Source organism: Malurus melanocephalus, unplaced genomic scaffold (genome assembly GCF_030028575.1).
Source record: "Malurus melanocephalus ecotype Western Australia unplaced genomic scaffold, MMel_1.1 scaffold_28, whole genome shotgun sequence".
Taxonomy (NCBI): Eukaryota; Metazoa; Chordata; class Aves; order Passeriformes; family Maluridae; genus Malurus; species Malurus melanocephalus.
Window position 1 is genome coordinate 554,075 of NW_026623260.1, and position 15,732 is coordinate 569,806.

The 15,732-nt window shown below is 40.1% G+C and overlaps 1 protein-coding gene across 1 annotated transcript; it reads right to left on the reverse strand.

The window, feature by feature from the left end:
• Window positions 1-807: 807 nt before the first annotated feature.
• Window positions 808-15,623, reverse strand: CMPK1 (cytidine/uridine monophosphate kinase 1). The gene is made up of 6 exons (XM_057390521.1): window positions 15,390-15,623; window positions 6,353-6,499; window positions 5,339-5,491; window positions 3,779-3,855; window positions 3,597-3,693; window positions 808-3,121 (listed from the first exon to the last, which is right to left on the reverse strand). Exons 1-6 carry the CDS (start codon window positions 15,462-15,464, stop codon window positions 3,080-3,082), a joined length of 591 nt encoding a protein of 196 aa, XP_057246504.1. The 5' UTR covers window positions 15,465-15,623; the 3' UTR covers window positions 808-3,079.
• Window positions 15,624-15,732: the final 109 nt, after the last annotated feature.

Consider the following 15,732-nt stretch of genomic DNA (forward strand, 5'->3'; position numbering starts at 1 on the left):
TGCTACAACTTCAGGGTAAGGTTTCAGCAATAGTTTGGTCTCTGCAATTTTACCAGCAAAAAGGTACCTACCCCTGCTGAAAAATCCCTGGCTTTTCCCACCCCTTTCAGACCAGCTCTGCAAATCTTTCCAGAGTAAAGTTTCAAGTTGGAAGGGTTGGACGCGATCTTAGAAACATTTTCCAACACCAGTGACTCTGATTCTAAGTTAAACATGTTTGCCAGGAACCTACATGTAACAAAACAACCTGTTTTGTAACAAATCTTTATATAAAATGGGCTATTTAAAATAAGCCTGGCAACCTCSTAGTTTCTTTTATACAGAATATTATGCTGTGCCAATCTCCTTTAAGAACAGTCTGGAGTACAGCACGTAGGCATGTGCTGCAGAGCCAGCACAACAGCATTCAGGAGATCAGCTGCTGATTGAGCAAGGAATTGTGAGAAATCCAGCCAAAATATGTCTCCAACAGCAGGTGCACAATAGGTTTGTGTTTTCAAGACTACTTCAAGTCCCTTTTCTTCCACACATGTTCGTAATGAATTATCACTGCACAACTACATGAAYAGTCTTCTGATAAACCTGTATAATCAAGAAAAGGTACCAATTCCACCAGGCAATGGCCTGGTCTTATCCTGTGCCTAAAAGGATATTCAGGATTTCTATTTTGATGGTGAAAACTGAACTTTCATACACATACCTGTGCATGTGGCTACATGAAATACCTAACTCCAATAAATACTCACTTTATGTAGATGGATATATATGGAAAAACATCCCTTGTGACAGATAACTGTAAGCCAAGCATTCATTAAGCCACAGAACAAAGTTTATTGGATCTCCTCAAATTCTTTATACACTTTTGCTGCTAAATGGACACAACACATTGGCATATTGCCTTTAATCTTTATTTCAATCAGAAGTCCATCTTGAAAAAAGTGGTAACACATTTAATGGCATCTTTAATAAATAAAATGACAAAAAAATCTAGTCCTTGCACAGACACATTACAATCCACTCCAAATTCAATATTGCCAAAATATTGTTGGGTGCTTTTCTAAAACTTGCTCCAGAAGGTTTTGTTTTTTTTTTTGTTTCAGCACTTAAATACACAGAAAATTATATGATGAGAGAAAATGGGATACTCTATTCTAAGCAGAACTTGTAAAAATCAATAATTTAGAAACAAGAGTGAATTAAATATCTCTAATTGGATTAAAGAATCCAGTCTGAAATATTTTTGGAAAAACACTGATTCTAACCTTCATGTTAAAACAYGCAGTTTTGTTGGATACTATCCATGTCACCGTTCTTATAGAGTAAGAATTAAATTCCAAGTTGTCTTTTCTTTTTATAGAGGAAATTCATAAAGAGTGAGCATCAGCCTCCCACACTCACAAAAGCAGTCATGGTCCATATATCCTGCAGTAGTAAACAGCTATTTGTGGCCAGTCTATTGCCTGAACTCCTATCAGAGTAGAAAAGCTACTGCAGTTTACCCTTGTTTCTGTACTCATCTCTGTTTCAGTCCAGCAGCCTCAACAACCTYGGCGAGATGAGAATTCCTGAAAATACAGATCTGACTGCAGGATGAGGACCAACACATCTGATTCTAATTAAAAGCTAAGCTTAATTTAAACCTTTTCCTAAACAGAGAAAGTCATTACTAAAGCTGAACACCAAGATTTCCAAATTGCAGTTCTGTGTAATTAGCATTACACAGACCAATTACAGCGTCAGTTAATGAAGGAACAACCACTCTATCACTAAAATTAGTTAAAACTCTCATCTTCAGGCCTTCAGTGGAAGCTTAGGGCATGCAAGGAATGCATGGCTGGGCCCCCCAGACCTATCCTTACTATACAGGGGACAGAAAAGCTTAAACAAAAGACAAAATTGCACCACATCTGTGCAAACATTTCAACCAGTTTGCTTCAATCAGATCCCTGCTCACCCCAGCTATTGCTGCTGACTGCACTTGGCTAATTCAAGAGAACAAGTGAAGGCAGGACTCTGTTTCAGGGAATGAAACTTTTGTCCGCAGTTCTCTTCCCCTCAGCTGACTACATCGTAACAAAAGTGCAATAACTTACAAACTTCTCAAACAAACAGCTATTAAAAGTACACATTTTTAGGGAAACAAATTCACTAGTTTAACCATAAAAATATTTCCCCAGGTAACAAACCTTAAAGCATTTGGTAACACAGTATTTCAATAATAATAAAGAAAAAGCCTTCCACTTGTTACAAAAGACAGAACTGTTAGAAGATTTTGCTTACTCACTAATCTTATTATCTAAGAGCTTTGCCATCTTGTGAAGACCAYACTGCAGTTAACAACATAACTATCATTTAGGATAAATGAGTATTGAAATACTAAACCGACGTTCTTAATCTTTTGCAAATGAAAACAAGGTAGAATCCAAGGCCACGTCATCCAAGAACTTACAAGACAGTTTACATCCAGAGTCATAAGGAAGCACCACTTTCCATAAAGTACTTTATGTGTCTATTCCTGAAAAGCATATTTAATAGTTTTTCAAGAACTGCTAAAACAAATTCTCATACTAACTGTAGCTTGACTTGAAGAATTCAGGTTTGGGGATATAATGGAATTTTGGACAAGATAATACTTTGGAAAAAAAACAACCCTGCTAAATTTGGTCCAAGCATCCAAAAAACAAAGAAAGGGTACATGGATCCTTCATTGCTTAATGCTGCTGTTCAGTTGTTCCTTAAAAACAACAAGTAGGTGTATGGCAATAAGGAAGAAGAAGGACTGCCCATGACAGGCACACAACTGTGGAARAATAAAGTTTCTTCAGAAAGATGTGATTCTGCCATGTGAGTAACTGAACCTGCACTAGCGGAGAACCCTGAAACTTGTATACAATAGCCACAAGAAATTATTTCCTATTTAAAAAGCAGATMCATTCCTAATCAACTGCTTTTCCAATCATCATTAGATATGTGAAAAAAAAATAAAAAATCTTTTAAAATAATTACAAAGAGTGGACTGCAGTAGCAGCTATTCAAGCAAGATTCAAGCACAAGTTTAAATGACGTTTCAAGCTGGGAATTAGCCTTCTTTGTCGAAAATTTGTACAACTTTTTCAAAAACCTGAAAAGATAAAGAAGAATTTTATGAAGCATTCATCAAACACTTACTTCAAGTTAAACCAACATAAACAGTATTTGAAAGCATTTTTTAAAATATATAGAGTTTTTTTTAGAACATTCACAATAATTCTTTAACAGTGAAATTGGCATCAATTCTGGGAAGCAGGCAGAAGAGCAACACTACTTCAGAAGAGCAAAAGCTCATGAAAATTAAAAAGGCAAGACACTGKTAACACAGAAACACTGGAAATGTGTTTAGTTCAACTTGCACTCAAGCAGAACTAATCAATTTCCCAAAGTTATTCACATCTTACTCTGTCCTTCAAGAGTCAAATCAAGAGCTCCACAACCTCCCTCAGTAATACACATCAATGCTTAATTAGCAGACTAACCACACATACACACATCCCAGAAAAATGCCAAAAATATGCACTCTGCCACTGTCATCCCCATGGTTTTGTGGCTTGTATACTTACTTCATCAACAGATTTAGAGGCATCCACTTTTCTGACTTTTCCCATTCTCTCATACAAATCTATGATAGGCTTAGTAGACTGCAGATATGTATGAATTCTAAGAGAAAGCACAGGGAGAAAAAAAAMCACATTACATAGTAAACTATAAAGAGAAGGGAACTGAAAAGTTTTGAAGATAGTACCTCTTTTCCAGGCTCTCCCGATTATCATCACTCCTACCACTGCTCTTGCCTCTTTCAAGACAGCGGCCAATGCATATCTACAAAAAAACATAAAATGGATGACTACAACCAGGAATGCAAGCTGCCATCATCCTGAGAGCAGGAACACACAAAAATCCTGTACATCTAAATTGGTCTGGTCACAAAATATAATCCAGCTCTGGTGGATGTAAGCAGAACTCACACAGGAAGTTAGATTCTTTCAGGGAAGAAGGATGATGATTTACACTTCAGTTTATTAAAATGGGATTGGGGTCAGAGGAAATAAAAGCAGCATCAAGCTCTGTGGCTTGAMTGGATCTCCAACCTGAGACATTTTTAAAAGAAAACTACCTGATTTTCAAGGATGTGTTCAGGCTTTCTGAAAAGCAGCATGTCAAATTGGACTATTAACATATGTCTGCACTGAAAGAAAGTCACTGTATGTTCTCTCAAGAATTTTGTAAGGCAAACTGACAATACTAAGTTTTTGTCAGTTGAAATGTTCTTACCTGACATTGCTATAATGAAGACTTCAAAATCTAAGTAAAAAAAATGAAAAACTAACACGTAGAAGTGTCCCAATGAACTAAGTTTTTTAAACCTATAGTTAAATAAGCAAAGCTGACACATACACACTCCATGAATACATTTATCCTATTCAGGCAAAAGGACAATGGTTACAAATTACTTTTTTCCTACACAGTACACATATGGTAAAGATCATTTAGGCATTGTCTATTTTTAGATCTAGTAATAAAATCAGAATCCCAAAATTAATGCCTCACCAGGCAAAAAAATTAATTTAATCTTATTCAAGGTTTTAACAGAAAAATTCCTCACATGTTCTTTGCAAAATAATTGCAAATAAGTTAAAAAACCCCAAAACCTCAGGAAGTTGGCGAAAGGGGTAAAAGGGAAAAACGTCAGCTTAAGGTGCTGGGATGTTCGTATCAGTTTTTATGCTCAAGGGCACTGACATATTAAAAAGACAGCACCTCATGGCACTTGTTAAATKAATTTAATGCATCACTGTCAAAAAGCCCTTGTAATTTAATGACTTGCTGAATAAAATGTTGATTGCTGACTATCCTACAGCACAGCTAGTAACTTTGAAAATAAAGATTGCTGCTGCACTTTAAAATTAAAGCAAACATTGTACCAAGTTAATTTTGGACTAAACAACAAATTACTAAGAGTAAATAGAGAAATAGTTTCTGAAAAGTAACCAAATAATTTTGTAAATCAACAAAATCTATTTAAAGTTTTGGTAAGTTTTCTTTAAGAATGCAATTGCCTGGAGTACTTCCTCAATATAATTCATTCACTTATGATTATACCAAGTGTCATTAGCTGTCTATTTTAATAAACATGCAGTTTTTCATCTGTTAAAATAAGTTGCCAAAAAACTCTTCAAACTCACAGGCCAAGGTTTCCTGCTACTCTTACAGTAGTCCATTCTACCTGACAGAGTCTAATTGTTCTTGAATGATCCCCACAATATTGCAAGAAAGGAAGTTACAGCATTAGACACTTCATTACCTCATTGTCACAATCGAAAAAGAGAACAAAGGAAACATCCGCCTTTCCATCCATAGTCTTATTCCAGCCTTGAAGATTATCTTCATTCCTGGGAAATCCATCAATCAAAAACTTGTTCTTCTGGGAATTGGCAGCCATTGTTTGATCCATAGCCTGATAAAAGATAATTCAATTCACATTCTCCTGTACATACACTGATTTATCTACTTACTAATTAACCACCAAAATGTTGATATGGTAARTTGAGAAGTACTTATTTTAGGATTACTGCAGATTTACAAAATGTGCTTTTGTTTCACTTTCAATRCATGCTGGTTCATTCACTGATGCACCAACATAGCTATTGTTCAAACCGAATCAATTATTTCAAAAAGCTCAAAATCTCGTAACACAATCCCAGCTTCAAAACTGATTTTCTACAAGATACTGAGAAGTGTCTTTACACAATAAGACATCAAAACATCCCCGATCTAGAGTTAATCCTAAAGGAAAAGCTCCATATAAATTTAGTGCCATGAACAGAAGCCTTTTTCGTCTCAAAGGAGATACTCATTGTTTTCATGGCCATCCAATAAGGATAAAGTATAAAGCTTTTCCTTTCACAAGAACATTAGGAGGTRCTCTTTTCCTTCACCTGACTATCTATTTTGATAAAACTTGCAAATCTTAGTGCCTTTAAATTTAAGACCTCTACCCTCCAATTGAACACAGCAGAGCGGACCAAGAGGTCTAAAAGCTAGTGCAAGGAAATAAGAAATAGTTTAACTGATTTTCCTAGAGGTACTGAAAATTAAAAGAAATAAAAATAACCATTCTCACAGATCCCCAGGTATCAGAGGCCATCAGATCTCCAGCAGTCAGAAAGAAACACAACTGATTGCTGAYAGAAGCACCTCCGTGTCTGCCCATTCCTACCTCTCACACTGGAGGAAAGGCAGCTCTGTGAGAACACAGCCACCTCTTCGTTGCTTGGTCTGCAAGAGTGACCCTGCAAGGAAATAGCCCTTTCCTTACCCTCTTCAGCAAGCTGATGGTTATTTCAACTGGTACGATTTCCCCCTCCTTGATGTAGTTCTCRATGAGYTCTCCGTACTGGGAGCCCGGCCTTTTCCGCTCATCCCGGAGGAGGTCACCAGCAGATAGGTGTGTGTAGCCATATTTCTGCAGCAGGCAAAACAAAAACAGGCTCCCTTCAGTTAGAGCACTTGTGCAAACTTAACAGCAATCAACAGTGTCAGRCCTATTAATCTTTATAGTGCAACAGAAAAACACAGGGAACAGCATCTTGCTAGTAGTGAAGGATCTGTTCAATGTTCAATGTGCAATCTGACAATACWGCACACTCTGCACAGAGCACACACAGGAAGAATCACAGAGTCATTAAGGATAGAAAAGACCTTCAAGATCACTGGGTACAGCACCTTTGACCAAACACCACCAAGGCAACTAAACCATAGCTCTAAGKGYCACATGTAGTTGTTCCTTGARTGCTTCCACAAATGGTGACTCCACCACCTCCCTGGGCCAGTGTTTGACAACCATTTCAGAGATGAAATTCTTTCTGGTGTCCAACCTGAACTTCTCCCAGCCCAGCCTGAGGCAATTCCATCTTGTCCTATTGCTGACTGGCTGGGAGAAGAGGCTGACTCCTATCTTTCAGGGAGTTGTGAATGACAAGGTTTCCCCCAATTTTTTCTTTTCTTCAGGCTGAACATCCCCAGCTCCCTCAGYAGCTGCTCATAGGACTTACTCTCCAGGCCCTTCCCCAGCTCCATTACCTTTTCTGGACACACTCCAGCACCTCAATGTCTTTTTGAAGTGAGGTGCCCAGGACTGGACATCCTTTGATAAAATGCTCAACAGGATTTTGGGCCGGTGTTTGTGTACAGTTTCCAAAGGCAATTTTGTTACATTCGGAAACATGACAAATGAAAAAAGAATAAACAAAGAATTTTGTTTAATTACCTACTTAAAGAAAAGGTCCTTTGGAGCTGGAGGAATGTCCCAAGCACAGGATAAGTCAGAAATCCCTACGTTCATTTGTGGTTCTGGCATCAACTTCCTCCCCTACCTTGGTGAAATMATACATAACATGGCACTTGCACAAATAGTCCTCCCTTCCCTGCTATGTCCTTCCTTGGGATGACCATGATAAACTCGGAGACCAGCCCTTGGGGAAAACCAGTGACTTCTCCTAAGGATGAYGTGGCAGATGAAGGTAAATAGCTACACTGGTGCCACCCTCTGTCACACTATGAACAGCCAACAGAGAGCAGAGAGATCAGGTTCAAATCTATCAATCTGATAGCAGTGTGCAGGAAAACAGMACACACCATTGCTCTTTTCTATCACCTCAAGTTACTAAAATAGTCACTAATAAAAAATACTGATGGAAAGTATTTATTATGCTTGAATTTCTCTGGCATGTATCATCGTAAATAGATACCTAGTGCAAGCATACAAACACATTCCTACCAAAGAGAAATGTATTGTTGCAAAGGAAATGTCACAGCACAAAATAATCATTTTCTCAGCTCATTTAACACCACAAGAAAACTAACAAAGTGTACCACGCTCCACGACCAAATACAGTCCATGAAACAGGCAATAAAGACAACTCCTTGGTGATTGCYTAAGCTAGCTATACATTCAAAACAGAGCACATATATACATCCTCATCTGAAAGTTTTTACATGAAACAAAAGCAGCAGCAAAAAACTTCAGGGTTATCAGTTTGGCTGCAGCAACATCYAAAGCAAATTTCAGTCAAGGTGTCTGARAGGCATAATAATGTGACTACACACTTCGTGAGGCTGTGAACTTAGGATTTAAAAACTTGGCTACTGAACTAAGTACAACAGAAATATTACACAACCCACTAAGTGACTTTAAAACATTTCAGTTGCTTTCCAATTTCACCCACAAAAGCATGGAAAGTTAGTTCTGCCATAGTCATAATTTAAGAAAGGATATAATTACCTAAATCTCCAAAACTGTACACAGTTGGCAAAAAACAGAAGCAAGATTTTGCTGTAAGTAACTGTGAAGGAAAAGCTCCACAGACATCCTCTGTAAGCTCACTCTACTCTTGCTTTAATGTACATTGCATTTGGATATGCCTAACTAATTGCAAATCTAAATATTTATAACCTAAAGAAGCCATAAACCAAAATAAATCGTTCCTTATAAGCAAGAAACACTACTTTGCTGAATACTAAATTAACATGTAGTTCTTCTTGCTAAAGAATGATGATTTTTTTTAACATCAGGTTCCTACAAAGGAGAAAACAGGAGGAAAATATAATCCCTTAGGTTTTAGAGGATTACCAAACCATTTAATTTTCCTTGGCATTTTCCTTTTCATGCATGAAAACAAAATTGAGTCCAACAATTTTTTGAATTCTTCATCTTTTGCAACAGCAAACTAAAGTAGTTTTCTATGGCTGAACTGTAAAGTAAAAGACAGAAGTGTTTTAAAGTGCTGTTATACAAACAGACTTGTTTGAGATAATAATAAATTATATTCAAGACTAACTCTCAGAATGGCTTAACCAGGCAATAAGAAAAACAAACCTCTCCTTCAGGGGCAAAACATCTATTTGTTAACTGTACTGAGCCAAGAGCCAAAGAAAACACGTCGGTTTAAACAATGCAAACAAGGGAGGAGAACGACTTGGCTGCTGCTCCACACACAGAAGGCTTCAGAGATGTGGTGCTCACACTACCCTTGCCAGTTTTAATCAAGTCATTCAGGACACAAAGTTTTCTTTCATTTTAGGCGAGATAAACGCTCAGCAAGTGTCCTGAGTTGCAGCAAATCATCGCAGCGCCAAGGGCTTGCAGAAGAGACTGTGATRTAAYTACACAAAACACAGGTCAAAGCAYTCTCACGCCTTGACAAGGTCTGCCTTGGGCCAGCAGGACTTTCAGCAGTGCCAAGCTCATCTTGATGCAATCCCCAGGATGTGACTCATTGCCACTCCTACCAATCCTTTGCAATCAAAAAGGGAGCAGGACCGTGATTGCCAATGAAAAAGCAGTTGCCCCTGTTCTTGCTAGACACATAATATCAGACTGAAAGGAAGACTTGAAACAAATTAGGTAAAAAAAGCATTTCCAAATACTTGGATGTCAAGCACCTTAAATCCARAGAGATTTTGAGATTACAGAGAAGGAAAAAGAAAATACGGAAGTAATGTATTCTAAATATTCTAAAATATATTTCAGAAATAATGTTTGCTGATATGCTGTCAGACTGGTGTGATCTAGAAGAAGAAAAAAAAGAATAAATCAGTAAGTCACTATAACACAAGTTCTCATTATTACACAAGTASTGCAAGTTCCTGGTATTATGATTATATGCTCCAATATAGAACATTAGCTGAGGGTTTCTCTCACTTAAAATCAAAGCAAGTTTTGTGCCCTGAATGTCTTGAGTAAAACTGGCAAGAGTAATGCAAGCACCACATCTACTTATTACACAAGTTCTCATTATCTTCAAAACCATTTTTTTAAAATTATGGTTCTCCAAATATAATTTACAAAAATCAGTGGTGAATGAGAAAGTGCTGTCTTCAGCACCACTCTAGACATCTTCCTCTTTTGCTTTAAAAAAATAAAACATAAAAATAATTTAAAAACTCAAACCAAAACAAAACAAGAAGCCAGTGAAATGGAAAGGCAAGCTCAAGTTTCCAACGATCCCATCACAGCAACAGTGGATAGAGCAGATCAGAACACCACTTGCTGTTTGTCTCTTTGCCCGATTAACCAGTCCCCACGCWGCAGGACACACTGGGACACACAAGCTGTGTGCTGCACATCTCCAAATTCCAACCCGAGACTGCAGCCTTYCCTCCCCTGTCCTCCAGCCCTTCCAGCTTCCTTCTGTCAGCGAGGATTTGCAACTTTCACTCGGCAGACAGAACACGCTTTGTTTTCAGTAAATACAATAAACAGATGAACAGAACTGGAAATCCATGAGTCACATCTGTGTCAGCTCGAACCGGGCGCAGTCTGCCCCAGCACTCTCGGCAGTCAGGAAGGATCAGAGATCGCAGGAAGGAGCAGTGGTGTGCGGCAGCTGCCACTGGGACTCCTTACACAGACCCTTCCCAGGGGCACAGGGTTTATTTCTGATTCAGCCTTGTGTGGTCCAGCAACATATCTCCCCACTAAACACACAGCTTGAGACTTCCTTAAGAGAGCAGAAGCCAAGGAGCAAGAGAAGCACAAATTACTGCTTTGACCTTGACTCCAATCTTGGCTTATCATTGTTAGTTTGAAAATGAAAGTCACAGGGCTTAAGATTTAAACAAATAAAATACAAACTTTTATTGCCCTGGWTCTGACCTGTCATATCTTGGGCAACCTTAATAAACAACCAAAATTTGCTACACACACACACCATTCAACAGCTGGTTAAAAAAAGAACCTTGTAAAGCCTGCAGCCTTTGGGATTTTTTAACCTAGAAAGCTTTTGTCTGTCCTATTAGCCCATGGACCTAAATCTTTGGGGTACAGAGGATAATGCAGTAATAGAACTTCTGTCTGCTTATTCCACTACAAAAATGAAAAAAAAAAAAGGCTTAGTTTGAAATATGCTCTTGTCTCGGGGAAAGAAAAACAAACAAAACCCCCATATTAACAAACCAAAACACACAATGGAGATCCCACTGACAGTGCCACCAAGGGAGAGGGGGCAAACAGCACCACAGCACTTCAGGAACATTGACTCAAAAGACACCCAGTATATTCTGGGAAGTCCAAAATTTAATGCCCAGTGATCTGCAAAACGGAAACGTTCAGGGATAAATCTTCAAGGGGCAGATTTAAACACACATCATGTTAAAAAAAAAAAAATAAAAAAAAAAAAAAAAAAAAAAAAAAAAAAAAAAAAAAAAAAAAAAAAAAATAAAGCCCTAAAGTTCAAAAATAGAAATTTATATTCTAAAATCAACTATGAGAGACTAAGTAGAATACTACCACTTGACTCATTAAAGAGATTTCTGAAGTTGAGTTTAAAGCAAACCATTTAAACCCTGTTTTTATTTCAAGGACGTTAACACTGTCTCTCAGCAGACTTCTAGAAGACAATTAACACATGACAGCAAAACCTAAATCCTCTGCTACTTTGAGAGGAGCATTTCTGATACAATGAGTTCTTCTTTGCATTGTTTCCTTTACCCCAGGACATCTCCTTATCATATATCCCAAAGCAACTTAACAGCTTTTTCCATTTGGATATTAACTTATGCTCTTACAAAAAAACGAGAAGGCTCAGTATCTCACCTTGTAGAATTAATTTTAGATTTAACCACATACAGGATAGGGCTGTGGTAAAGGTGCATTATATTTTAGGTACACACAGAGTGATGTCTTGCATAYCTCAAATCTCTACAGATCACCTTGCCAAAACAAATAGACAAAAAAATACAACTCAAATCTTACTTGGAATAAAGAAAAGCGATTTAGTTATTATTCTTCCCATCAACAAAAGAGCTTTGCACCTCAGGCAGAGGTTATAAGGATTTAAAATTTAAGCACAAGAAAGCATATTTTGTGCAGATTTGCCAAATGCATTTTCTTTTCCTTGACTTTACCATAATGATTTTATAAGCAAAGTTCAGAAGTCAGCACTAAAGCACATTTCATTATCTCACAGTCACAGAAGATACACTGTGGAAAGCATGAAGGTTATTGCAAGAACCTGCATTCAAATGACATCATTCAACTATAGCTCAAATATTCTGCCTCACATGACAGCTACGCAACAGTCCCAGATGATGGCAAGCTCCACCTAACAAAGCTGTGGAAGGTTTCAGGAGTTAATCTGCAGAGCTGGAAAGGAGAGGATAAGAACTTAAGAGGGAATTCTGCTTCATCCCTCTCTAAATGGGAGGAACTGCTCCAGAACAGCAGCAGTTCTGCTGCATTTGCATTTCCCTGACAATTCTGTGCATCTGTAGAACATACAGGAGTTGAGCCTTCCCTCCGTATCGGAGAAAACCAGCCTGGTTGAGCTGTCTCATCCAACCTTATCTGTGGAGATAAAGAATCCTAATCATTTACCCACTGTTCCCTTTCTTACACTGTGTCAATACCCATTTCCACTTGCTATTAGGTCTTCTTCCCTCAAATAATTTCTCCATTTGYGTCCRAATTTGGCATGAATACATGCCTTCTCCACATTCAGGGATTTCAGCACACATACATACTGAGCAGTTATGATTTAGGCTAGTACTTAAATACATATTTCACCTACAACATGGGATACCCATCTCCCTTTTTGGAAATGCAAAGCAGAGTCAGCAAAAAAATTACAACTCTCCTTTAAGAAATCATTCCCAGGTATTAAGTACATAATAYCCCCTTTACTCTACAAAACACAGACACCCCTGGTTTTTAATAAAAATGGTTTGATGCTAAAATCATACAAGATCTCACCTCAGCCAAATGAGACTCCTTCCACATGTGATGTGCTCTGTCCCAAATCTCCAGTAGGAATAGCAACCGAGACATATTTATAGCTCATACTGACTTTTTGTTCAGCACAACCTTCAGATTTACAGCAAGATACTGGGTCAGATTCATTCCAAATGTAAACTAATATTATTCAGTCCTTTTACAACAAGGATGAATGAGGTTTATTATTWCTCAGCTACAGCCCCTTTTTCTCTGTGGCAAACTGCCAACAGGGTTTAAAATACAAATAAAAATACACTTCCAACGTAAAGGCAGCATTGACTGCACACAGGCTGCTCATTTGCCTGCACCAGAGCTCTCTGGGGGCTGCCAGGGGCCAGGCCAAGGATTTGTGCTTAGAAAAGCTGCTGCTCTCCAGTACCTCTGCTGTGTTTCACCCACACTTCTCTGTTCCTGTGCCCTTTTTCTAAAGTTTTCCAGYATACTTGTACCGGTCCAACTGCTCYTTAAAMCACCTCATACCYTTTGTGCCTCYCAGTTTAGSCAGTGACCCTCATGGAGGTGTCTGAGCCAGCAAGAAGGCTGTCCTTTGCAGTCAGCAGGTCTGAGTGCTTTCTACTGTCAGCCTACTGACTTCAAGAAACTTCTTTCCAAGTAGTGAACAGGATTAGCAGAATTAAAGCAAATTTRCATTTATTTGAATTTGAATTTTCCTTTCCAGGCTTAGAGAAGAAAATAAATACAGCACAAGCAAAGTTTTTCTTCTTTTCTTTCTAGCTGGAAATATAATTTGAGTAGCAATGGCTCATTTGAACTCCTACTAATAAAGTGGTCTTTATCCAATTATATCAGCCTATCCAGCCTATCCAGGCATTTATCCTTCTAAACACAGGCCAGCAGCCACACAAGGTACTTCAGCCTGGAGGCTACACTAATGGTTTGGTGAAAGCCATTAATGACAGCCTACAAGGTTTCCCTATAGTTTAAGCTCATTTGTTTGCTACGTGCCAGGAGATGAATTTGACCTTACCAAAAAGGCTTTATGTGCACTGTGAACTTTCCATCCCACAATTTAATTTAATGAATATGCTGGTTTGAATACAAGTCTGTAATTTGAGGTTTAAATCCTTCAGAACAAAAACCATAACGGCATTTTTTAGTCTGGACCGAATTCACTTAACTTAGTTACACAGCACTGAGGTCCAGGATTTAACAGCAGTGTGGATAAACTGTAACAGCACTCCCAGAGCACCACCAGAACAGAGGACACACACAATGTGTCCATTCCAGGAGTTTTGGGGTTCTTTCCCACCAATAGTTTCAGGAACACAGACATCACCACAGTTCTTAGCCATTTCTTYCAGTGAGGGTATTCAGCTTTGATCTTATATGACTTTTAATAAGAAAAATACATACAACTGCTCAGGAAAAAAAAAAAAGGAAATAAAACATAAAAGAGCTGTTTCAAATCCAACATACACACGTTTGAAAGCATTAGCTTTAACTACTCCTGTAATTATCCACCTGGATACAGTGCAATTACCCCTGTGGTTTTTGGTTTTTAAAAGGATAGTACTACACCATGCATCATTCACTGTCCTTTCTTAGATATTTATTGTCTCAAATGCAGTGAAAATGYATTTGGAAAACTGAAAATTTGATAATTAACTGAAAGTTTGGGCAAATTATCCTGTCAGTCTTAGGCTGTTTAAAAAGAACAAGGTGAACCATCTGTGGGATCAGGATATCCTTTGACCTCTATCATATTCTGTCACACACACACACACACAAAAAAAAAATCGTTCTATTTTTAACATATTATTTCCACAACTTACTGAGATGGCACCGGGTCAAAAAGCCAACTCCCTGCAATGCCTGCTGTACCAGCTGTAACATTTATGGGACTGGTCTCAGAAGGCATGGACCTTGATCCATTTGAAGTCCACGTATTCCCAATCACTGTAAGACACCTCACCTCCTCTCTCCCAGGCCACAACCCCGGCTGCCTGAGCATCCGGGTGGCAGCCCCGCAGCCACCTACGTGGCCATGCAGACGTGTACGGAGCCACCCACCGGGACGGGCCGCAGGACTGGCCTGACAAGGCAGCACCGCCCGGGCAGCCGGCAGCTTCTCCAGGGCCGCTGTCCTGCCCCTCTGCCAAGGCACAGCGGCCGAAACTGGGACAGCCTCCCGACCCCAAGTCCTTAAAGTGGATGAGAAAAGTGGTGTCCCCAGGGTGGGTGTCAGCGCAGACAGAACCAGCAGTGGGGTGCGATCCCGCGGGGCTGAGGGAAAAGGCAGCACAAGGGAAAAGGCGAGGCGGCCTGACAGGGGCTGGAAGGGGATCGGCGAGGCTGGAGTGTGGGCTGCCCCACCAGTTCACCCACTAAKGGGGAGATGTGGGTCAGTTACTTTTATTTATCGCTTCGAAGGGGAGAGGAATGGATGGGGGCTCGACAAGAGACCAAACCGAAAGGTAGATACGGGTCCCGCCGCCGAGCGGAGCGGGACACGATGCCCAAGCGACCACCCCAAAGAGGTTCACGGACCCCACAGGGGGATCCTACAACTCCCGGGGCTCTGTGGGTCGCCAGGCCGTGCAGTCCTGCACCCCCASCACCTCACCTCCACGATGCGAGCGCACTGCGTCCCCTTGCCCGCCCCGGGCCCGCCGAGGACGAAGACGACGACGGGCTTCATGAGGAGAAGGAGACGGCGGCGTTGCAGCAGCAGGACAGCGGCGGCGGGGCGGCGGCCGTGGGGCGGCCGAGGAGCAGGCAGGGAGCGGCGGGGTCCGAGGCCGGGACTGTGACCGGAGCTGTGACTGTGGCACCGCCGCCGCCGCGCTGTCCCCGCGGAGGGAAAGTGCTTCCGGGTCCCGGGCGGGGCGGGGGGCGGGGCGGGGCGGGCACGTGGGAACGGGGCTGGCGGTGGCGGTTCTGCCGGGGCTTACTGCTCCAGACCCCGG